Source organism: Pseudopipra pipra, chromosome 5 (assembly GCF_036250125.1).
Source record: "Pseudopipra pipra isolate bDixPip1 chromosome 5, bDixPip1.hap1, whole genome shotgun sequence".
In the NCBI taxonomy this organism is placed as follows: Eukaryota; Metazoa; Chordata; class Aves; order Passeriformes; family Pipridae; genus Pseudopipra; species Pseudopipra pipra.
The window spans coordinates 46,955,651-46,982,112 of record NC_087553.1 but is presented as its reverse complement, the minus strand read 5'-3'; the positions used below and the strand labels follow the sequence as shown (position 1 = coordinate 46,982,112).

The window sequence follows — 26,462 nt, the reverse complement described above, 5'->3', positions numbered from 1 at the left end:
AGGTTTTAATTATAGAGACAGTAGATTCCACATCCTTATTAAAATATAGAAAAATCACAGACACAGTGCAAACAACTGTGTAAGTATTTCTTCATTGTTTGCCTTATAAATAAACTTTGTTTGCAAAAATATAAAGAAGAAAACTATAAGAGCAACACAAAGCAGAAGTTCCCATACTCAAATTTATCTAAATTATAAAGGAAAATCAAGCTTTTTATTGGATTAAACACAATAATGTGGGTACTTTTAATACAGTATATATAATAATGGTGTATTATTTATTTAATGTCTATTTCAGCCTAGTGAATTACACTGGCTGGGGTCACACTGGATAGGGTCATACTTTAGAATATTTGCACAGAAATTCATAATTCATATTCTAAATATGGTAGAAATGCAGTTTTAATTTATTTTCATTCCTGCATATTATGATGTAATAATTATGAAGTTATTGACCTAAAATTAAACAACAAATCATACATCAATGTCTTTTCTTTAATAGTCTTACCCAGAAAGCAGATTTGCTTTGAGAGAAGGACTGGTTACTATTTCAAAGTGAGGGTCTGGTCTTCATTTGACTTGTATAGCCTGTTTTAATAACTCCTAATACCCTCTGATGAGGGCAATGGGGAAACGATTTTTTGTGTGAGTATTAAATATTCAGTTCCATTTTCAGCCTTTTAAATATAGCATCCGTCCTAAATGAACTCTCTTCAGTAATGTCTCTGTAATCTGTTTGTGTTTACAGTGTTATAAACAGTTTCACTTTGCTGCTGGATTCTTGATATTTTGGAGTACAGTTGTTTAGATGTTGCTGGCCTGTATGTTTGCAGCACCAGCGAGCACAGAAGATCAATCACACAATATTTTTCCTTGTGGCTTGTACACACCAATAACTAAAAAGTCAAGCCTGATACTGTCAAGTTCAGACATCTTGCCTTTGTGTGTGCTTTGAGCATGAAGGTTTCATTACATGTATATAAAAGAGATATTTCTACCACTTCTTTTCTGATGTATACACAGAATGATAAAATCTCTGGTATGCTTTTTCTGTAAGTATATACATATTAGAGACATCCTTCTTTTAGAATGTGATCTTCCAAAGCCAAAAAAAGGTGATGAGATAAGAAGAAGCAGCTTGATGGAAAATAGGTGTAATGGTTTTCTAGCAATAGTTTCTCAACAAGGCTTTTGTTAGGCAACAGTATGATCTGTGTGACTTTGTACATGCTATGTAACATATATATTACATCCATATAAATATATATGGTTTCTGCAGATGTGTATATATATATATATGTATATATATATGGTTTCTCTGAGTGTTCAAAGATATTAATTAGGAAAAAAGAAAATGGCTTATTTGAAGAACTAAGGTATTGATTTTTAGGAATTAGAGGGTTAAAAGAATTTGTGGAGTATATATGCATCTAATATTCTGGAAATTGTAAAATTTAATTTCATTTCTTTGATATTTTATACATTTTTCTTTATATTTCCAGAAGTTGTGAGTCTAAATAAAAACCCCAAACTACTTACTTTTTTTTGTACACTATATGCAAATAAAGTCACATATTCTGTTTAAGACAAGGTAAATAATGGGACCCAAAAGTGCAACTGGCAGTAGTGGTTTTTAATTCAAAATGCTTTGGACCTGCTGCTGAAATCTTCATCTTGAAACTGAAGTGCAATGTAAAGGATTCTGAAAACAGCCCAACTACATCTATTTCATGAAATACAAACCTACCACAGCTGCAAATTTATTTGAGGATGCTGATGGTGCTGCAGCTTTTCCATCGACAAGGAAAGACCACGTTACTTTGCTACAGAAATCTCTTCTCCCTACCTTTCTTTCTTTTTTCTGTTGTCCTCCAAATCACTTCAGAATGTTATCAGTTATGGAGTAGGGTAGAGAGGTAGATCTGATAAGAAATGAAAAAGAATAAGCATGCACTCAACTCCTCAATTCTAGCTACTGTAAGCTAAATTGTTGCTTTATCTGTAATACAGTAAATATTTTAACAATTTTAAGAGCAACTTACTATTGATAAAATACTGATCACTATCAGGATATGGACTTTGCTTTTCTTCTTAGGCTATTTTCATTTGTTTCTTCTGCACCCTTTTAATGGAATATGTAGGTCTCTTGAAAGGTAAGGTTGAAAGTTGCAAGTCTGGCCTGCATTATGTAACAAATTATTTCAAAATGCAGCACTTTTATTTTCTTTATACTAGTAAAGAAAATCAGTATACTTCATTTAACCAAATTCATTCTCCATTGATGTTCAAGGAGTCAAAGAAATTAAGAAGTTTAACAGACTAACTTCATGGCACATCATAAGCTTGCTACTTTGGAGAACAAACAAATTATTTTTTTTATAACTTTACAACCCACTTTTTAATGCTTGCAGTTCCATCTGAGTGGCTTCCAAGCCAAGGATCCAGGTCTTGTCATTGAAAAAGTCATGCACGATGGGGAGACAAAAAAAAACAAACCACAACCCCCCCCCTCCCTCCACTGAAGACATTCTCTGTTTAAACCATTCCTATGCCATGTTTTCATGTGAACTGCATCATATTGATTTTTCTCTACAATGTGATGTGAGTTTACTAAAGGATTATTGGGCTGCACACATGCTTTTCATAAACTCAGCATGCATGGCTGATTTTGTCTTAACAAATAATACATCCGTTAATTCCGTGTTTGTTTGTTTGTGTCTCCAGTGATGCAGAGGACCATAAACCTCTAAAAAAAGGAAGCCGGACACCTTCAGACAGAACTGTGAAAAAAGAAGACAGTGATGATAGTTTAGTTGACTATGGAGAAGGTGTAAATGGTCAGTTCAATGAGGATGGCTCCTTTATTGGACAATATAGTGGGAAAAAAGAGAAAGAACCTGCAGAAGGAAATGAAAGCTCTGAGGCTCCTTCTCCTGTAAATGCCATGAATTCATTTGTGTAACCACAGAACTCGATCCCCTTGTATGTTCAGTTTGTTTAAAGCACTTGCACATCTTCCTTCTCATACTATGAACACGCAGGTAATGGAGCTCCTCACCACCAGGTGTTAATGCTATGAGAATATGCAGGTCAATACACAGCGTAATGACACGGGAAATGGTATGTTAGTATGAATCAAAATACAAAATTCAAAATTTGTTCAAAACTTGGGTATTTTTACTTTTTTTCAAAGGAACTGACACAAACAATAATATCAACTTGTAATTTTGTTTCTTGTTGAAAATACAGTATAATGCATGGGAAAAGAAAAGCTACACAATTCACAGGTAATCTTGTCTACACTATAAAAACATGGTTTGACAATTTGTTACGCAGTCCTCCGCTGAATCCCTGGATATGAATTTCATTCCCATTGTCAAAGTGTTATAGTAGTATTATATAGAACTTCAATGTCTTTGTGGACATTGTTGTGAAATTGGTGACTTAATGTCTAGCTATCATGTCTTTTTGCAAGACAGTTAGGAACAATATGTACAGTATATAATTGCTAAATGATTTAAGTATGACACTTGCATTTGCTGATGCTTAATGAGACCCTATTATCTGCTCTTTGCTCCTATTACTTTATAGCCTTTTTAATCTACCAAGTATTACAGCAGTACAGTGTTCTATTTTTACATCAAAACACGTTGAATTGATTTTAGGGCATAAAAGATACGCATTGCAATGCATTTTGGAATTTGTACAGTCACTGAAAGTAAAACTTCGAAAATGAGAGAAAATATTCCAGAAGACACAGGGCAGAGTACATTCAGTGCCTTTTTTACAACATGCATTCCGTAATGCGCTGCGCTACTCAATCAGTTGGTGCAGTAAACTGTGATTAGCAGACTACTGTCATTGCCAAATAAAGGAAAAATGTAAAAAAAAATAACGTGTTATGAAATTGTTGTGCTAAAAATGGAAAGTTTAAAATATTTTAAATTACACAAAGAAGAGCATGTGGTTTTTTCCCCTTTAAAATAAAATAAATGCTTTCTACACAGTTACAGCACAACGTTTTCATGGCCTTAGAATATTTACAACAAAAACAAAAACAACCAAAAAAACCACCCCAGAACACAAACAGAGTTAAATTATTTACTAACACAGCAAGGGATAAGCTCTTGTAAAATAAATTGTTAAAAACCCAAGCCAGCTGACTGCACCGGCGAGAGCACATTTCCCTCTGTGTCCCAGCCTGAGCAGTGTGGCAGCTTTGCAATTATCTACACCCTGAAGCAGTGTGGGGGTTACCGCTCGGAACCACGGGATTCAATCTGACAAGTGTGAATATGGTTTATTTGTAAAGGATTACCCTTATTGGTTAAAAAATTATTTTATCGCATACTATATCAATCAAATGTTTACCTCCAAATATAAATTTTTATAACAACCTATGGTTGAAGGAATGCTCAGTTTCATTTGCCAATAAATTGGTTTTTCATAACTTGCATCAAGTTTAATTTTAAGTAAGCTTTTTATATGTAGATATTTTGTTGAATTTGTAAATACACTTAAAGCGTAGATGCTATATGCTTCTAGGTGTTACAGACAAATAAACCAAGAAAGCTTATGTTGTACTGTGTAAGAAGTACTATAGCCAATGGTGTGCATGGTATTTTAAAGCATCTACTTTTTTTTTTTTTTTGCTGTGAAAACAGAATAGTGAACTGTTCTACTCATTTACTGCAGATTCCTAATTGAACCACTCAGACCTTTTGCCAGTGCATTACATTAGCCCATAAAACACCTTGCAGTTTTCATGTATATATTGTAGGTAAAGCACAACTGAAGTAATCCCAAATGTAAGCCAGCTGTAATAAGCTTCTTTCACACCTTTGAGTTTTCCATTAATCAGTTTTCTTAATGGGAACCGAAATATGAAATTAGTTATATGAACATTAATTACAAAGCACAAAGAGAACATTTCTTAACAGGATTTGCCAACGTTTTTGGTAAAAGAGAAATATTATTTTGCTCTTATTTAATTGTAGATGCTGAATTATCTGTGCATGTGGGGGTAAACATACAGGCTCACTTCTGTAATAGTGCAACAGATTTTGTATTAAAAATAAATGTGATTTTAAAATTTCACTGTTTGTTCTGTTTACACTAGCAGTAAAAATCACAGCGGATTCATCCTGTAGTTAAGAATTCAAAGTGGAAAAACAGCATGAAACAAGTCTGTCAGAGGTTGTTCCCTTGACGTTACAGAACTTCCTTTAATGCAACCAAATTATTTACAGAAAGTTGCATACCTTTATACAGTACCATTTGAAAAAATATAAATTTGTCTGACCATTTCCTGTTGAAATTTTTTGCTATTTACATTTTACTTCCATAGATGCTTTTGTTATTTATTTAGTCATATTTCTGCAAAGAAAAAAAGTTAAACAGTCATGTTCCATACCTGCAAGAGTGAATAAGAGAAAGTAAGAATGCTGATTTGAAATTAAGAGCCCTCAGATAGAATCCCAAAAAAGGATTTTGTGTCCTAAAGGAATTGTCAGACGTACAAATTTCTGGGTATCTGTTTTTAAACAGTATATGAAGTGAGGAATTTTTAAATATTTTATTTTACAGTGCACAAAATCCATTGCAATGCTCTTTTCATATCTTGTCTATTCTGTGTGTGAATGGAAACAGACTGGGCAGGAGGGCAGCTGTTCTGCATAGAAGACTGCAGGAGAGCCATGGATTCCAAGAGATACAGGTGCTTCAGATGAATCCAAAAGTTGATGATGCTTGAAGGAGGAATCTTATCACTGAATCAGAAGCCATTCTGTCAGCCCTTCTATATGTAATTGGAAACTCCTGGATATTCCAGCTCCTGTCATCTGCACAGTCTCAGATCTGACACTTCTATCTTCAGATACTGGGCTGCCTGGTTTTTTGTACAGGTATCTGTTGATTTTTCCAGCAATGTGTATTGACTGGGAAATATGAAATACAGCTGTTTATGTTTCAATTAAAGAATAATTTCTGAAAAGAAAGGTCTGAGTTCCCTAGGCTTAGCTGGGAAAAAAAGATTTCATATGGTAACAGTTTTTGGAGACACAAGTTATTTGTGCATGTTCCCCAAAGTGTACTACTACATATAGTTCCTACATTTTCTTTTTAGTGATACACATTTGCTTTTGGTTTTATTCTCACTGAAGTGATTGTATGAATCCAGAGGGAATTAAAGAGGATATCCCAATGGTAATTTTTCTTGTAATCTATTCTTGCATTGTTCCTAGGAAAATACAATTTCCTCATGTAGCTGAGGCAAGTGGCAAAATATTTGGGAACCAAATTGTCTTCGTATGTTGTCTGGCCCATTTTAAAACAGAACCTATAGAAATAGGTTAGTATTATATATTATTATAAAGAAATATTGTCTACAGTATGGAAGAGTTTTCTTCTCTGAAAGAAGAAATGGGGAGAAAAGCAGAAAGATGATGAGATTCAAATAATTTCTGAAAAGCAATTGTCCTTTGCTGTGTTTCTGTCCCACTCCCTCTCTCAGTCTTCCCCCTTCTACCTTAGGAAAGAATTTTTCACAGAGTTGGCAGAAGCAGCAACTGGTTCCATGGGAAGATGGAAATAACTACTGGAATGTGCTACTTGTAGGAATCTACCACCAAATGATGCCCTTGGGCTGGAAATAAATCCAACTGGCCATCATGTTTTAGTCTCTGAAGGGATCTCTGGCTCTTTGTACAGAAGAAGTGGAAACTTTAGACCAAACTGTCAAGATAAATACACATCAGCAGAACTTTGACAGACAGTAGATGTGATCCATTGTGACTCTAAGCAAGGAGGAAAATGGTGGTCCTTGTGATCTTATGAATTTTGGCAGCAAAAATATACACAAAGTTCCTGTGCTAACATGAAGATGAGCTGATGATAAATTCAGATCACGTTTAATATCTGAAGGATGGATCCTTTATTTGGAGTTGGAGAAGTTTGGCCAACTGTGAGTGTGGCAGCACTGACTTTGTCTCCCCAGGGAAGCCCTGTGGGATAGAATTGAAGCCATCTGACAAGTAATGGGTTTGCATATGTTTAGGTTGGAGAGGGGCAAGGCAAGAGGCAGCTCCTGTCATTGGAACCTGGCCAGCCTTTTGACCTGTTTTCCCTTGCCCTGAGGTGCTCGAGTAAAATACAGAAGTTTAGAATGTAGTATGGTTTCCCTATCAGCTGAAAAACCTCATGGTATTGTGTCAAAAATCTAAGCCACTGTTGTAAATTTGATTTAATTCTGCCTGGCTTTCAATCACATTTTGGATATAAGTGATAAGGAGGAAAAATACCTGGTCCCGAGCCTGCCATGCTGTACAAATATGCATGCCCAGGGTTTCAGTCATGAGCCTTCAAACAGGGAAAATTCAGTCAGTCTAATTCTGATGCTGAACTTCTTAAACATTTCCAGGTCTCATGCTGCATTAAGAAATGAACTACATTTACCTTCAGTTATAAACTGTACTTGATATGTATCTTCCAGAGGTGCTGCATTTCACAGTCAAAAGTCCTCCAAACAGGTATGGTTTGACCTTAAAACCCAGCATCTTTCCTGACAGAGGATAGCAGCCCACTCCATACCTTGTGTTTGCAAAGATCTAAGGGACTTCAGGACTTCATAGAATTAAGGGGACAAATTAAGTTTTCTAAATGGCATTGTTCAGGACATATTTCAAGTAGATGGTCTGCAATATATGTGCTGTAGTGAGAGAGGGCTTACAGCTGTGCTGGCGTGAAAAGTTTGCCTGTCTGGCATGGTAAGAAGAGAAAGTGAAAAACTGTTGAGACAGAGAAAATACAAGAACAAAGATATAACATTTGAGGTTTCTTGGAAAGAGTGAGACACAGCCAGTAAAGTAGCTGGCCTGAAGGAAGAAAAGAGAAAAGCAGCCATTTTACCCACATAGCAGAGGCAGCAGGAGCCCTTGCTAGTCTGGAGCAGCACAGCTCACTGGGTGCAGACCACACTATCTATTGTTCACAAACAGTTTATAATAGATAAACAGCACATCATTCTCCTTCCAGAGAATTTTTTTCTATTTGTCCAGTTATTGGTTCAAGAGACTTAGAAGGACTTACAAATCTTAGAAACATCTGTCAAACCTCATTGGAAATTGCCAGGAAGTTCTCAGGTTTGGGGTAGGGGAAGTACTTTGGCAGCTGGACAAACTAACACGCGAAGCAGTTGCTTTAATTTCCTTACTTTTTGAAACAAGCTAAAACCAACTCCTCAAAAGCACCTGCTTTCTGCAAGTATAGGGCAAGGCCAGATGAAGAGACCCTTTTCCCTTTGTTTGGGAATTTGACTAATGGTGTTCCAGCAATATTATGAAAAGTGGGCTTTTTCCAAGCTGTTGAGATAAAGAAGATACAAGGGAGCCATACAAACTGTTTAGCAGGTGAAGAACCTATACAAGGAGGACTCCAAACGTGGAATACCAAAATCAATGTTTCTGAAGAGCTTAAGGCATAAAACTGAGGAGAGGAAAAATTAAAAGGCAGATAATTGCAGCAGTTTCTGGACAAGTCAGAAGACAGATGAATGTAAAAAAAAAGGTGACATGGACAAGAATAGTTTGATTTCTAGAAAGGAGAGAGCAAATGTCCTTTGCTAGGCCATGTGATGGCCTGTAGACACAAACACCACATGAGGAAGCACAATAAAATTGGTTACACTGCCTACAAGGGAGTAGTATAGCTATTTGCTAATAAGCTAACCACAATTTTTAGGTATTACATAACTTGAATAATTAGCCAGCAAGAACTTTTATTTAGCTGAGATTATTTTTCCTTCCTGTCCTTCTCCCAACAGGTGCTATAATAAGAATACAGCCTCTGCTGTTCTATTATAATTAGTCAATCACCATAAACTTTATCAAAAGGGAAGCTCATATATATTTTTATAAAACAAGCTGATTTATCTTTTTAAAGTGAGAGGCAGACAAGACTTTAATCACTAGTGTTTAAAAATAACAATTGGCCACTAGAGGGAAGCCACAGTTGTTTGTTACCAGGAGCCTGGGGAAATCTGCTGCCCAAAAGCAGGGCATCTAAATTCACATCCCATGTGAATGCATATAAATGTATGTGTGTGTGTATACATGTATGTGTATATATACACATAACCACTATACTATAGTGGTTAGTAAGAAAATGTTCATAATGATTTGCTTGTTTTGCATAAAATAATGATGTTTGTGCATGAAATAATGACCTTATTCTAATTCACCCATCATGATCATAAATTGCAGGGATGTTTTGGGCAGAATTGCTGTTTGAAAAGTAAATTGGTAAGAACTGTGGGACAGAGATGCTTGGTCTGAAATTCAGCAGCTAGCCCTATCCCAAATGTGCATGGAAACAGCACTTTTTGAAGGCAGAATCAGAAGCCAGATGAATGCCTTGCTAGGCTGTCAGTTCCCAGATATGTGTCTATAGGTACATGTGCTTGGAAGCTGTACAATAATAATGGTTTAAAAAATGGTGTTGACCTGGTTGGTGTGTAGCCAATTAGCTCAGCTTTTGCAATTCATGTGAAGCCTCCACTGCCAGAATGGGTTCAGAAAAGGGAGATGTGCTGCCAGTTGCTGCTGAACCTGCAAAACTGGAGGGGACAGATTCCCACAAGGAGGGGACAGATTCCCAGGAGTCCAGCTTGGCTGGGTAATTTGTAGGGCAGTGGTTCATCTCACTGAAGTACTGCACTTGATCTGTTTTTGAATTTGTCAGGATTGCCCTTAATCTCTGTGTCAAAGAAGAAAGGCTTAAGGTCTTGACGCATGAGGAGGGGAACATCCCGTCGGGCAGCAGATTGCACTCCAGCAGGCGGGTGCTGGTTTTGGAGCAGGGCTCAGAGCCAGCTCCGCACCCCCAGCTTGCACACTCGTTAGTTTGCTCCTGTTAAAACGTGTCCAGGACAGTGACCACCATTAAGTGTTTTGATCTGGATGGGTAACACACGGCACGCTTCCAGTGTCACAGCCCCAGGAGCCCTGCTGCTCTGCAATGAGATCAAGAAAAGCTGAATTGATCTGTGTTGTCAGACAGCATCATCTTCAGAGGGACCCTGCCTGGGGCAACCATCTCAGCACGTCAGGGTCCATTCGTGTGAGGAGGGCATAGGCTCTGCCCTTTGGGATTGGCAGCGCATCATCCCAATGGTGGTGGCAGTGAGGTTGGAAGGGGGAGGCACCTGCAGGGTGTGCATGGCTTTGTAGCAGGAGACTTGTTGCACAGATACAATTGGTAGAGTAAAATAAGAGAGCCTGAGGTGTTAAGAAAATGACATAAGCTTTCAAAACACTACTATAGAAAAATCATCATGTATCAGCATCATACAAAATGCATAGGTACATGCTATTTTAGAGATGGGAATAGAGCCACAGGTTAATGATTAACAACAAAGAAAATGTGGCCATTTTTTAATTTTTGCTGATGGTGAGAGCAGAGATACTGAAAAGTGGAATCTGGGACAGATGTTTCAGGTGGAGCAGGCAGTCTCCACCCTGCTAGAGCCACTGAAGCTGCATTCATTTACACCAGCTGAGACTTCTGCTTGTGGCGTTTTAGGCAGGTCTTCGAGCAGAGGTTTGCATAATGAATATTTTTTAGTGGATAACTGTCTGATAGAGTGTCAGGGTTTCTCCACTAATAACAGCAGCCTCAGCCTCCAGCGAGGACATCACAGCCACAGCCAGTTCACGTGCTGGAGACAGTCACATGTCAGAACCTTGATCTTTCTTTTCTAAATCATGTATGACTGCCACTGAAAAACATTCTACTACAAATATTAAAAAAGCAAAACACATTACTTATGTATCTAATCTTGGTGAGATTATTGCTCATCAGTTGTCCACTTAGAATTTGGAATAATAAAAATAATGTAACAGGCCCATTGCAGAGGCATAGTCTGTATTTTTAAGAGGCTCACTCTCAGAGTGTACATTTTAATTCTACACACAAAAGCTTGGATAGAATCACTATAACATCCTTAGTTGTCTGTCAGGCTTTTTTTTTTTTAATACATCTAGTAGGATAGGTTTCAAGAGTGATTTACATCCATTTGTCACTGGATGATGAGGTTTTCAGTAAAATGTTCAGAGAAAAATTGCTACATACTGTAAGACTATGCCTGTCAAAAATCAGATGTGACTACCAGTACAGCCTAGTCCTGCATTTAGCAATAGTCTTTCCTGTAACTTAGATTTTTAATGTCAAATAAGCTTTCCATGTGAGACTTGAATTGATAAAAAAATACACAGATATTGAATCTGAAATGTTCAGCTACTTCAGGTGACAAAATAAAAGCTAACATATGCAACACATGGATTACTCTAGTTTAAGAGTAATAAAAAAACAGTAAACTATGGGGGGTTGATTTCTATTGAAGATAATGTAAAGTGAATCCTATAGGAACAGAAATGATAGCCTTACTAAAAGTCTTGCCATTAGTTTATTTCTCAGCCTCACATAAAGAGCTACATCTCTCTGCCCCATGCACTGCTTTGAGGAGCCAGCTCCGCTTTGAGGCAGGGCTCTCACCCAGGGCCAAATCCTACCTCCACTTCAAAGAGAAAGAGTTATGGAGGGGAAAGATCACTAAAGAAGGGTTAGTCCTTGAAGGACATCTGGTTTTCCACCCCTTCAAAGCGCTAGGTGAATCTTTTGCACCCTAACTGGGCACACATTGGAAACAGTTCCTGCAAAGAGGGCCGCTGTGGCCACTTGATTTAACTTTGTCTTAACAAGTATTTCATTATGCCTTTTGAATAACTGCTGTACGCAGGGCAGAGATTGGCATTGACACCAAGATGAACCTTTACCAAGGTTAGGAGAGACCAGCCTGCCCACTGCCATGAGGCTCCTCAACACCTGAACCGCCCCCCACAGCCACCTTTGCACACTCAAAGAAAATGTGCAAAAAGCATTTATTTCAAATGCATTAGTTGATGTGTTTCCTTTGCCAGCATGGGAAACCCCTGCCTGACCAGAAAAAAGAGGGACCCAGCAGCACCCAGTGTCCAGGTCCTTCTGAGCCAGTGTGATGCCGGCGCTAGGAGTCAAGTTGTCACCACAGCAAGTGTCCACTAACCCTGGTGCAGGACAAAAAAGGAGACAGCCAAAGCAGGACTTACCTAGAGCTATGTGTCTGAACCCCTCTTGAGTTACTCTTTGCCTGGAATGACTGATCACAAGTGAAGTGTGCTCATGCCAAAACAGAGCCCCATGGCTGCCTAGGCAGAACATGCTTTGGTGTAGAGAGCCATGTGTCATTGTCATGTTCTTTTTTGTCTCGCCATAGTGGTTGACCCTGCAAATAAGCTGTGACTTATGTAAAAGTCAAGTGACTAGATACTGTGTTTTTCTGTAAATTCACATTGTTTTGTGTAATAAGTGCTGATAGAGTAGCTGTGGGTAGGACAGTCAAACTAAGTACTTAAAATGAACTGAATATATTTTGCCACCACCCATTAATGCTCCTTACTGACCTCATGATAAACAGATGATTTTATAGCAAGTTACACCATTGTGCTCTTACTTCACATGCTGGTCGACAGCACACTTAGATCTATTCTGTTCACTTTGGGCTTTTTAGTTCTGATAGAAACACCTGAGACATACATGAAGGAACAGGAATTTAGACATCAGCATGGGTTTCCTAAACACATTAACTTTACAAGAGATCTTCACCTCCAAAACACCCTTCAGAAATGAGTACACACACAAAACTTTGTTATGAAATAAAAAAGCATGTGGGATTATTTCGTCCTCACTGCATATAACACTCATAGAGCTAAATCCTGTTAAAGCTTATGTTATACAAAATTAGTATATTCCTGAGATACTGCAGGTTGACCACAGCCATGTGCTGTGAATCACATGGAGCAGCTCAGTGATCTGTAAATCTCTCAGTGTTTCATTGCTCCTAGAAACAACAGGTAACAAGCTGAAAATGGATTGGTGCATTTTTTTTAAAACTGAGTGTCTTTGGTTTAACCACAGCTGGTAACTAAGTACCAAGCAGTGGCTCACTCAAGATGGTTTTTACATAGTTCGGCTGGATAAATATGTTCATTGAAAGGTTATTGTCCAGATAAACTCACAGATAAAATTGAAATATGGACTGTATAAAATAAATGGCACATAACTGAGCTGCATATGGCCAAGTGGTACTAATGTGATATTGTAATTGCCAACTGCAAACACCTACCTTTTCAACAGTGTACTCAAACCACATCTAGAATGTATACATATTTCCACTGAAATATATATATGCCCTGGTATTTTCGGTCATAATTTCTTAGAAAGCTCAAACAAGTGCTGAAGCCTCTCCATCATTCCTGTCTAAGGCCCTCTTTGAGGATGTGCATATTGCCGCACTGCCCTAGTCCTGTGATGACTGTGCCACTCTGAAAAGGGAATGGGGGAAGAGAGAGAGGGGACCTTTCAAACAATAATTACGCTAAAGAAAATAGGCATAATCATATTATCTGAGAAAATAGTTAGTTTAGAAATTCAACTCTGCACGTGTCTTTTTGCAAGCAGAGCAGGGGCCATGCCCACCAGAAAGCGAGACCACATAGAGTTCACCCCAATGTGTAATAAAATCACAAATGACCAAGTGACCAGGGCGAATACTCCACTTTTCTATGACGTGTTGAAGACTCTCCCCAACTACCTACAAGATACAAGGAGGTCCTAATGGCATTAATTGATCTCATGTAGCTGGCATGTCCTATTGCAGTGCTCAGCTTTTGCTATGTGATCACAGATGAGCTTTGCCAGAGGTTAGTTGTCAGAGGATGCTTTCTTCTCTCTCATATGATATGATATATCTGTTAAGATAATATGCAATTAAATTCCATTCTTTGCTTGAGGCACAAGAAATCATCACTATGCTGAGGTTTTAAAGAGTTCATGAACACCTGTGCAGTGATCCTGAGAATGGATATTCCAGGTAAATGAAACTTTTTACTTTTTCGGGACATGAACTAACAGCAAAAATGAACAGGAAAAAGTGCACAGGTCAGAGAACATGTACATATCATATACATAGGGGAGCCAGTATATATGATGTAAGTGTACCAAGTGTATGGTATGTTTCACATACACACTACTTTCAGCATTAAAACCCCAAGAGAATTCAGGGGTAAGTGCCAAAGAGGAGGGCGCAGGAGGAGTGAGGATGGTGAGGAAATAGGTTAGCAATGGATTGGAGATAAAAGGGACAAGGAAAGTGTATGAGTTTTCTGCCACAGATGTATTTTCTTTGGAAGCTTTGAAAGAAGTGAATCTTTAAGATCTTCACGTTGGGTTTCTATGAATAAGCAAGAATAAATCCACCTAGAAAAATCTTATTACCACTAAAATATGATGAAGGAAGGATTAACCTTGAGGAAACAAAAAGCTGACTGTCTAAATCTGAAAGGAGACTGCCTGCCCAACTGCTGCATGTACACCTTTGTGATCCCTTAAAATGTTTTTGTTGAAGGGAAAGAAACAATTTCAGAGTCAAGTAATTGCCACTCTTTTATTGAATAGTAGTTAATAAGACATCTAAGGAGAACTGAGTTGATTTAAATACTTTATTCTAGAGGATATTCAGCAATCATGTTCTCACTAAACGGATAATCAGATAAGTCACACTCTCCATTTGAAAATGCAGTCATTGTTAAGGTACCTAATATCTGAGTGGACAGTTTTGTCCTTGAATCCAGATATAGGTGCAGTGAAAAGCACAATCCCTTCGGAGGCTCAAACTGCTCTGAAACCAACTCCGAGCACTAAAGAAGCTGAGAAAACTCTGCTTATGTTTTGTATAGTCAAGCTACAGGTGATAGACCACAGACATGTATGCTATCAGCTTCAAAATGAGTAACTTCCTGTGGTTAATAACCTTAATAGTAAATTGAAATTTATATGGCAGTGAAGTTAATGGAAAAAAGATCAGATTTCCCCTGTTCATACCATATACTTTGCTAATGTTTTTTCCCATGGGTTCAGCTTGCTGTTGTGGTGCCCTGACCACTGTGTACCCTTCCAGCAGTGAAAAAGAACATACCTGCTTTTCAACTAGTCCATGTCAACCTGCTCCCACTAAGCTGAGAAGGACTGAAAGGGTTGGAAATAGACAGGTCTAAACCCTTTATGAAAATGAGAAACCTGGACAGTGAGAATCCAGGCAACTTGGAAAAGAGGTCTGAAAATAATTAAATAGGTCTCTTTTCCCTACCCTTTTACATCTGTGATTTTATTCCTTGAGATCAGATCCATTACTAGAAGGAATGAGTTGTGGTTGTTATTAATTATGTTACAACAGCACATGGCTTTTGGAGATCCCAGTGTGTTGATACTAAAAATGTGATAGTTGCTTAAAAAACAACTTAGCTGTTGAATTTAAGTTCATCTTTATCCTCTCACAAGAAGACACTGATAAGCTGTTCCCCTACTTTGGTCAATTCTCGTATGTAGCAGCCAACCATTAGTCTCAGGCCCATGTCTCAAATCCTTCTGCTAAGAGTAAAAAGGCACATTATGGACTGGGAGAGGAAATGGAGACAAAGCAAAACTGTGAGACTTGCCACTATCCACTTACTTGTCTGAGATGTTTACTTGGATCAGTCCCTCATAGCAGGAGGAACCAGCTTTACTATTCTTTCCCAAGATCTGAAAGGGTGTTGCTCAAGGGACAGACTTTTTTTATAAAAAAGTACTCGCCACCAGCTAAAAGCAGAAGTTAAGGTGCATAAATTTCTTCAGTAACACTGTGTATAGATCCCTGAGCAACCTGACATAAACGTAATTGTCACTGTAGGACCTGTCTGAGAGCTGGCAGATAAGGGGAATGATGGGCAGGGGGATGGCTTTTGGTGTTCATGGGAAAAGTTCCCACTTTCTTCTTCTGCCACCATCCTCAGACCTGTTCTCCTTGCCCAGCCCCTGGAGATCCCTGTCCTAGGCATTGCATTCAACAGCAAAGCTGAAAGCTTATTAAATAGTAGTTAAGTGCTGCAACTTTACTGCTTAATCTCAGGGGAATTTAATTTGTTAGTTTAGAAATGGGAGCATCCCTTTGGTATATTTTGAGGATACAGCCACAGTATTAGCTTGGTGAAGGCTGGGTACAGTATGGTTTTGTCCTGTGACTGCTGATAATCTCTTGTCCTTAGAAGATCATACTTTTTTGTACATGAATGAAGTTGAGGAATCTGAACATTAGGCTTAAAAGTAACCAGATGATTTAGCAGCTCAGGTTAGCAAATTAAAAAGTTACAGAAATTTAATGCAGGAAAACAGGAATTTAACAACAAATTCTGTGTCGTTTACATTCTGAATAGGAACAGAAATCATGGTATTTACAGGTTGTAAACCTTTATTGAGTCTGGCTGTAGGTACCGTTAATTATCAGTTTGGCATCAGGAAACTCAAAATGTGGGCAAGTTCATTAAAACAGGAGGATAAATCGGAAGCTGTGCAAAAAAACAAGTTGTTCTTAAGTCGCAAATTCTGTAGGAAATCAAATCTTTGCCCTTGAAGAAAATGAGAGAGAGATTTCAGTCCATTAAATCCTGGCAAGGGCGATTTGAATCCGTCGTGTCAGAAGTATACTCATCCTGCTGGAAGAACTCCAGAAATGAGATTAGCGGTTGTTCAAGCAGGAAGTAATAAAAGCAATTCAGCCTCCTCTAGGGAAAGGTAATACCACAACAACGTGATCTTCCCGGGATAATGGAGCATTAGGCTGGTGAGTGAGTTGATGTCATTGATAAAAGATAGACTGGAAACCATGATTACTCCAGTGAAATCAGTTTCACTCTAAGAGAAGGAGCATAAATCATGATATGTATCTGAAAAATAGCCTGACAGTATGCCCAAGATGATAAAATGGCTACAAACACACATGGGCATAATAAATAAATTTTAAAGACTACACTGATAGCAACATTCCATCACCTAATATTTTAGTTATCAAGTATGAAACTCTAGGGCCCCTCCAAAATCAATGAATTATGGACAAAAAAATAATATTTCTTACAGCTTCTAGTTTTGCCCACATGGCTGCAGAACAAAAAAGCTGAACCCTGATCCTTTGGCTCCCTATGAGCCTAATTCCATTGTGTGCTGACATTGTAAAGAGTTGAGGTCCCATAGCCCTCTCCCATAGTGAGTCCATAGCTATCAGGGATTTGTCTTGTACTGAGATGAAAGGCTGTAGGATATGTGCAAGTCAACACTCCAGCCTGCAGCTGGATGTGCCACTGAGAAAAGGTACTATTTCAAACAAATATATCTTTTTTAATTATCTTTCCTAAAAGAATGCAGAACACAAAAATAACCTGAGCCAGTGGGTCAGGAAGATAAAAACAAACCAAGGGTAAAAGCACTGATGGCAATTTGGCAGCCTAAGGAGTACTGGAGAGACCGAGGAGAGATGATAATGAATAGGAACTGTTTTTTCAGGCACTGAATACAGCTACTGTGATTCAGATTTGGGAGCTGTATAAAGGTCTGTGAAGAGTAGAAAAAAAACATTATTGAGGCTCTAGTTCTGAGTAGATCCTACATAACCCCAGGCATCAGAGCTCGGTGCTGTGATAACATGTCTGACTACTTAACTGGAACATTTTCATAGCTATATATAAAATGATTATTAGGAACATGGACCTGCAGCTGAGCCATTTATCACTGTTTATGGGCTGGCTGGGTTCAGACCATGTCTTATGGGCAAGGGTGCTTTCTGTGGCTCTGGCTTAAGCATACATATTAGCATAGACATCCTTTACTCCACGACTGGCACCCTTTTTCTCTGCACTGGAAACTAAACAAATCTGCACTCTGCAGTGGCAAAGGAGTTCTTAATGCCCTTACTGGTCCAAAATAGTCCCTTTTCGATTTCATGGGCTGTACATTACCATGTGCAGAAAATATATGCGCACAACACTTCAAAAGAACTCAATTTCTTCTGTAACAAAGACAGATTTCTTTTTTCAAGAGACACAAGTAGACACAGACAGACAAACATTTGAGAGAACTATTAGTACTTGGAGACAGAAAAAATATGAAGGAGGCAGAGGAGTGTTTCTACAGTCTGTAGATGTAACTCTGATTCAGACAAGGGAGAGACAGGCTAAGACCCAAGTCAGAACAGAAAGAGGCAACAAAGGGTTAGATCTGGAAAGTATCAGCCTGGAAGCTCATACTGATTCCAACTAACTAGATAAACTAAGTAGGCACAGAAAGAAAAGAGCTGAAATGAAGAGAAAGGCAGATGAGTCATACAGGAGGAGACCTTAAAGAGGAATCAGATAAAAACAGAGGATGGGATGCCAAGAAAAAAGTATGTTGTCTTCTGTGCTGAAAGCAGAAGAGAAACTGAGTTGGAAGACACAATATTTCTTCCTCCAAAAATGCTGTAAAAGCTCTACGCAGAGAAGTTTCACAAAGGAGGCTGAATCAATCCCAGTAGAAGCAAGGAAAGAGCTGGGCAGAGGAGATTTTAGCAGCAGCCACAGAGAGTTTATTTGGTAGAAATATAAAGGTAAGGATGAAAAGGGGAGATACATGGAGCAGGCTGCGATCTGCTCTTTTGGAATGGAGAAATTAGATACCAAAATGCTATATGTACCTTGGCATTTCTCTTGCATACATATACAATGAAAATTCTTTATGAGTTTATGTGATAAGACTGGAAAACCCCTCACATTTATTTCTGATTTACTCACTTAATCGGAGCTTCTGCATTTTGGCAGTATGAAGACTGCAATATAATTAAATGAGTGTATAAACTGAATAGATATCATGGTCAAACAGACATAACCTATTGCAGGGAAATGCCATTGAACTTGCCCCACATAATTAACAACCAATCATCAGCTTTCTCAGCCCCTGCAGAGATGTGCTTTCATTAGCCTGAGCTGGCTATTGATAGCTTCCCACATTTCCATCACCCCCTAGAGCACAAGTCAGCCCTTCACGCGTGTTTGTATTCAGGACTGGTTGGTCAGACATGGGGAAAGACTGCTAGGGGCCAGCTGGGATAATGATTTTTAACAGAAACCAAGGCAATTATATAAAATTAATTCAGTTTGTAAATCCAATTAAAAATAAATTTTAACACCATGAGAAAGCAAAGCTTTTTACTATAATTATAGATATATGCTTATGCTAATTATTTTTCTTGCCAGCATGCAAAACAATGTTTGATGAATACAGTTCTGTACTATCAGCAGTTTACAAATATCACAGAAGTTGTGTAGGTTTGAAAGCTCAGCCCTGGTCAAATGAGAAATGAAGCAAGTCTGAGCAAGTTCCCACACTGAGTCAGGAATTGTATCAGGCTTTTGATTTAGTGGCACCAGGAGCTACAGAAGGTCTGTAGCCAGAGAGGTTCTCACAAGTGAAGAAGCAGCTCCTTGTTTAATAATTTTAGGCTGCCCATGTACACTGGCTCATGGCCACAGGTTGGAAAGTAAATGAGTGAAGCTTTTGTGGGAGTGCAGGAGTAGCTCTCAGTAACTGTGTGATTACTGGGTTTTGGCATTCATCCGATATACGTGATCAGATATTCTAATCTAGCATGTTAATGTTATAAGATGAAATAAGCCTTCAGTAGGCTACCAGTGTAATAATTGTTTCTCTTGTTATTGTATGTGATGTTGCATATCTTTCACGTTATCAACATGGCACCACAAAGAAAAAAAATCAAAAACCTTTAAAATAATAACATTCAAAATTGCCATGAAACATCCCATTTCCTAAATTCTATAAGAATGAATTTATTATCCAAATTCACAGACAATTTTGGCAATTTCAACTTACATGTCTTTCTCTTCAAGTGTAAGGATAAGAGTTTCAGGATGAGGGATTCTCCAGAAACAGGGTATATTTTATTTTCAGGTGAGCAAATACACTGGCAATGACCTGCTTTTCTTGAGGTGAAGGGGTGTCTATCTAGGTAGGTAGAAAACATATAATAAATAAAGGACAGTTGCCCGTTTTTCAGTGTTGGGTTAATTAGATGATTAAAGTACATCTGAAAAGATCCAGATACTCTCTCTGGCCCTTAATTCACAATCTTTATTCATCTTCTGAGATTTCTGGCTCTTGCTGCCTGGCTCAGTGCAGCCACAGCTGCTATACACCAGATACTGATCAGGTGGAAGACCCACATGGCTGTGGCTCCTCATCTTCATTGACTTCTTCCAGATGTCTCTTTCACACTGGTCTTTCCATAATCACTCATCCCATGTCTTTTTCACTGAGTCCTCACAGTCCTTACCAACTTGCACAGCCTTTTCCCAGTACTTAGCCTACAAGACTCAAACTGCTTCCATCCAAAGAAATACAGGAAACGTTTGACAGAGTGTTGCCAAGGGAATGGTAGCTGGAAATTGTAAGGACCCATAGGAAGGCTTCAGGAACATGACACTTCCTTGGGAGGTTCATTGCATGGATTGTGTGCTAATTCTGAAAACTGAAGTAGTCAAACTCCTGATATTTGTTCTTTTTATGCAGCTGTCTAAGATGGAACTTGATGTTAGCAGAAGGACTTACATTTCTCTTGAGTGTTTTCAGAGTGTGTTGTGCCCTCCTGTGCCAAGGAGCCATTACGGAGTTCTGCTTCTGGAACTCCTGGAGGGGCAGAGCTGATGGAAGGACTCTGCATGTGGGCTGCCTTCAGCTCTGTAGGACTTGGTGAAAAGGGTGGTGGCAGCTCAACCCTTCTACATTTTTTCTGTGTGGTACAATAAATATCAAATGTTGCGAAACTCTCCAGAGCCTGTCTCCCCTGGCAGCAAGGCTCCAGGCTTCAGATGAGTCTTGGCTGTCTCCCACTGCAGGGCTGTGAGCCCAAACACAGATGAATGATCCTCTTCTACTGTATGGGTGCTGAACACGCGCTTATTTTGAAGGGAACTGCTGTGAGGTGAGATCTTAAGGTGTTCTTGCATTTAGTATGCTAAGATAAGGCCCTCGTTTTAAGGGAGATGTGCTATGGACATAGTCAACTTGTACAAGATGAGTGTTTCTTTAAAGAAGAGGGGAATTTTGGGAGCTCAAGGAAAGCAGAGCTGTGTATCTCTCCTGTCTAAAGTGAGCTGATAAAAACCTCAAATCCCACAGCTATTTCACTTTCCTACCTGTTTACTGCCTGTTAAAAGCATTCAGCAGCCCCTTGGCAAGCATTGTGCCAATGAGAACAAGGTGTCGATGGGACATAAGGGGTGCCCAAGTAGTGCCTAAATATTTCCTTCCAAATCCTGGACAACATTTCTCCTACTCCGTTCATTTAAATGACGCGGAACTCACAATAGAGGCAACACAGGCAGGGATAAATGTATGCAAAGGAATCATTGGCTTGGTTTGTACTTCCTCTATATGGAAATACACATGTATATGGATATATGTATGGAATATCAAACATACAGCCATCTATGGTATTTACTTTGGCTGAAGAGGGTGAAAGTGCCAATTGTTTTGAATCCTGATACGGAGCCTTCCACATATTTGGATAGTACTTTTGGACACCCAATACAGTCAGTTCTGACTCTGAATCCTGGCATCTGAGCACTTTAGCTCTGTTTGCCATCATGTCCTCCTCTGACTTTATTAAGTGGAAGGCTAAGACTGTGTCAGCCTGCTGAGATAAGGGAATACCTAGTTATATGTGTCACCGGCAAAGAAGCTCCTTTATGTAATACAGCCTACACATCTCAATGTGCTCCAAGGGGAGACACTGGCTGCAAAGCACTGCCAAAAATACATGCTTAAAAAATTAGTAGCTTTGGGGGATAAAAATTGGACTTGAGCAGCTATACAGATAATTAGCTCCTTAAATCTCTTCTGTGAATCCCATTAAATTCAATTTCTACTGCCTGAAGAGCTTCTGTCCTCTCTCCCTGCCAGCTCCCTAGAAAAAGGGAATGTATAATGCTGGACAAAATATTACTCTAATAGAAGGCTTCCTTCATAAGAAAAACTGGAAAAACACTCATTGGTTCCCAAGTTACATGGGATTCAGCTCTATGTACAGACAGATTTCTTGGCCTGTCTCTGAGCTAGTTTTGCCTCCCCTTTGCTGACTTGCAGAGCTGTTCATGAATACTTGACAGCTATTGACTTCCTACATAACCTCAAAAGCAACCAAAGGGAATGTTTAGAACCACTGCATTTCCAGGCAGTGCTTGGTTGTTTTCTCTTTCCGTGGAACTGAAGAAAAGTTGAGCATAAAATTATTCCCTTTTTTGGGCTTGAAGATGTTACAATGTAACATGTAATGTACAATGGCTCAGTTGGCAAGAGAAAGGGCCTGTTGCTGAGAATATCCGCTCTCTTTCATAAAAGCTGTGAATTCCCTGTGACCCCATCATCCTGCCTATGTTTAGCTGAGCTATCTGGACCCAAGAAGAGCCTGGAGTCTGGACTGTCTCAAAGATACTCCCATGTATTCTCAGCTTGTCCTAGTAGGCAACCTGAAATCAGAGATGCGGTTTCTCTCCACCCTCATACAACTCAGAACATGTAGTGCATATTAACCCTCTGACTTCCTGTCAACTGGCACCTGCAGAGACTTTCTACATTCATTTTGATAAAAAGAATAGACACCTAATCATTTAGGGCCCAGATTTTAAGAGGCACAGAAGTGCTTAGCAATGCACATAAACAGCTGTGTATAGCTGGGGCCCCGTGGAAGATGACATGAGGAGTTGGGACAGGAAGGTGGTGAACAGCAACCTGGATAAGGGTCTTTTGTAATTGAAAAATCGATACCAGTCAAATTACTAATCTCTGATATTTATTGGGAGCATTTCTTACAAATAAAGTCATGCAAAAACATTGAGTTTGTCTAATTGCTCTCTCCATGAACATGTGGTCCCAGTTCATTTTGAATTTTAATCTTAACTGTGGCCATTTTTTCCCACCCTTGAATCAAGCATACTTCCTCAAACCCCATACTTGAAGTGCATGAACACAAGCAACACACGCTGTTTGACTGCCAGCCAAATCCTCATTATCCCACTGACAAGTCCAATCACATACTGACCAACATGTCCAAGAGGTTCAAGGGAAATAAAGGTCAGGAGAAGGTGGTGTATCTGCTGGTGATGTAAATCTGTGTCCTCACAGTAGCTCTGTGATTTCATCACCGCATCTCACTCCAAAATACAGCAACGGGTATGTGGAGTTGTAGAGAATCTACAGTGTGTTCTTGGGAGATAAGGGAACATTTTTTAATATGAGGAGGGTGTCTGGGTTTGTCTCATGATACGTGCATGGATAATCCATTTCTTATGGAAATGGTTGCTTGCATTTTAAGACACTGAAATAATCACCAAATGCCAGATGTGACAAAAAATGTAATCATCCTGATTTTGACCCCATTTTTAATCTTGTGTTAGCTTTTTATTTAATACACACTTACAACTGAGGCCAAACAATAGGGGTTTTATACTTTCGTGACAGAATGAGTACATATTGTGCCTCCAAATCTCATAAATGCAATAAGGGATCTGATGAATAAATAAAATTTAATGTAAGCTCTGTATTAAAAGGTTGCCTCCTTTTAAGTCTCCTTGTCTGACCTATTATCTGTGAATATCTCATATTTCCTACTGCAAAGCAAAGACTTGATTATGTTAATTACTTTATAGTCCATCTGATATAATTAATATTTAAAAGAGGTCCAAACCTCATTTGTATTTTCTGAGGTCATCACTTGTATTTCCATGTCTAAAACTTTGTGAAGTTTTGAACTAAACTGACACAGCCTCCCTGCCAGAAAAACAGGAAAGGCTGTTGGAGGATGGTGTCCTCTGTAGATAAAACCAACACTGAACTTCTCAGGTTTGATTTTGCACAGATGCTGGTATACAATACAAGAGTTCAAGCAACTTCTCGGAAGGCAATTCATTACAACTCTAGGCATGCTGTAAAGCCAATGAGTCCTTAATTCCTCTACTACTGAAACAAACAAGCAAAAATGCTCAAACTATTTAACTGCAAATATTATTACCTAAATTTTCAATTTATATATTGCATTTCCTAGAGTGTTTTGGCTCAGTCATAGTACCAGGATGCTCATGACATCCATGAACAGAGAAATTTTAAATACATATTCATGCATTTTATCTTAAATTGCAAGTCAAAAAACCTGTTTTTAAAACTACATTATTGATATTGGAAAGACAAACACAAAAAAGTTACAAGGTGCTAAAATCAGACTTCTCTACTCAAGCTTATTTTGCTCTTTTTATACATGGATTTTTGAAAAAATTAGCAAAGACTATTTTCTCCATCAAGATGGTGTCTCAGTGAGCATATGATAAGTAGCATGCAGAGTAGCATCATGGAGCCACTCTGGGAATGGGATGGCACTATTAAATAGGAAATGCTGCTCACAGAGCTTCAACCAGTTGTGTACACCTGATGATGATGCTTTCCCTGCCTAGGCATTCCCAGTCTCTCCAGCAGCTCTAAATGATAGCTCTTCCATGTCTCCCTTTCCTCTGTCTGGTCCAGTACTCCCTCAGTCAGCACACCAAACCTAGCAGGTGTCGAGTCAGGCTGCTGCTAGCACAATGCCAGGACTCCAAAGTGAGGAAAAGGGTTTTGTAAAGTTAAGAAAAAAACCGTTTTGAAGAAAGCTTGACTTGCCCCAGGTAATTCTGGGCAAACACAGATGTTCTCTGTGTTGCTCATGGAACTCAAGCTTGTAATGGAACAGGGGAAGCATGTTTGTATGTGATAATGACACATGGGATCGGGAGCTCTGAGGTCAAAGCTGTACTACTAAATTAAACAGTCTTAGGGCACTGACACTCACCTGTCTGCACTGTGAAGTGGTGGCACAGTTTTGATCTGGGCCAACAAGCACTCTGACAAACAGTTCACTGGCACCATTCGGAAACTAGCACAGCCGGGGACCCTTCCCAGCAGGCAGCGGCAATGAGGCCTCCCTGCTGTACAGAGAGAGATTATAATGATGCTACAGGCAATGTCAGGCCAGCTGGTCTCTGTACCAGACATCAGGCACATTTAATTTTTTTTTGCCTGAATGTATTCTGACTCAGTCATGCTTATTGTGCCCTGACTTATTATACCTTTAACCTGTAAAACAGCGGCAGTCTTTATTCACTTGGGCAGTAATTTACGAGTTTGAGATAAAATTACAGAAGTAACAGTACAAAAACTACTTTCCTGTCTAATGACAAGACCTTTTCCAAAGGAAAAGGTCCTAGGGTTTCCTAAAGAGAAACATCAGCATTTTAGAAATTTGCTGAAGACTGTATTTGGGCACGGAAAATGTCAAGCCATATGCCCAAAAAAATCCATCGTTTTGAAATACTATATGTAAGTTGAACAAAATATCCTAATGCAAGTATAAGTTACATTGATAGTACAGTTACTGCATTAATGACACCTGTAGACAGCTCCTTTGCAGAGATTAGAATCACTTTTCTCAGTTCCACCAGCAGAGCAGCAGAGAGCTCATCAGCCTCAGTGGTGCTTAACCTGTGGTGCAAGCAGTCCCTCTGTTCTCTCCAGCAAACTGCCAGCTAGTAATTTATATTTGGGATATACTAAAACCTTAATTTTCAGTGGCTTTATATTCCTCTTGGTCAGGCAAAAAACATTGCATTCCTTCTCTAGGATCTCTCTTAAAGGTCAGCTCACCAAGGGGGGCCTTTGGAAAGCTGCAGGAGTAGCATGTGGCCTGCCACATAAGGTGCGTGCAGCTGGCGTTCAGCAGCTGTGAGCTGAAAATCTGTATACAGCTCCAAAAAGACTGCTGCCAGGCTGCTAGCTTGTTGGATTTGGGGTTTTGAATTTTTAAATTTTTTACCTAATGGTGGCTCTTTCTAGTTTGGGGTTTTTGCTTTCTTTAGATATGGCTGTAAATTCCTCATTTGCTATGCAGTTATTACTGACAGTTCCATCTTTTATGCTTGACTGAAGTCAAGTCTGTACACAGAAGAAGCCTTTCTGGTGTGCAGCTGCAGCATTTTGCAGAGATGACTGGATCTGTCGGAAAGTATCACCTAACAACATGACAGTGTCACTGACGATGCCTGAAATGTATCCTTATATGTTTTAAAGTCCTTAATGCAATTGGACTTTACTGGACAGCTGATTTTCAGATTCTGCTTGAAAACAGAAACTGAATGGAAAAATAACACACGATATCGCTTGTCAGATGTGACCTGGTCTATGGGTGCTTTGGGGCCAATGGCACAGTATCTCAGCATTCTCCATCACTGGCACTGTGGCCAAAGGCCAGACCAGGAATTGTCTAGCCACAGCCAGAAGTGTCTGTCAGCATCTGCTTCTGAAGCAGTCCTTCCTTAGAACGATTTGTAGGTTGCTGCAACCTAAGCCATACACTGGGGGAATAAGCAGTACCTTTTGTACTCCCTTCTGATTTGCACTCAGTCTGTTCCCTGATATTTTATTTGTTT

The 26,462-nt window shown here is 39.1% G+C and overlaps 1 protein-coding gene across 50 annotated transcripts in view; it reads left to right on the top strand.

Annotated features, from left to right (window-relative positions):
* The window catches only part of NRCAM (neuronal cell adhesion molecule), a 148,105-nt gene extending 143,008 nt beyond the window's left edge, over positions 1-5,097 (top strand). For 24 of the 50 annotated variants that reach the window (XM_064655896.1, XM_064655907.1, XM_064655900.1 and 21 more), the window contains one exon: positions 2,725-2,808. Coding sequence is in view for 26 of the 50 variants with exons in the window: in XM_064655932.1 (XP_064512002.1) it covers positions 2,725-2,962 (238 nt within the window). In the remaining 24 variants the exon portion in view is untranslated. Of the gene's footprint in view, positions 1-2,095; positions 2,154-2,724 lie in introns of all 50 variants that reach the window. The other 26 variants (XM_064655932.1, XM_064655925.1, XM_064655929.1 and 23 more) reach the window with 2 other exon arrangements.
* The last annotated feature ends 21,365 nt before the right edge of the window (positions 5,098-26,462 follow it).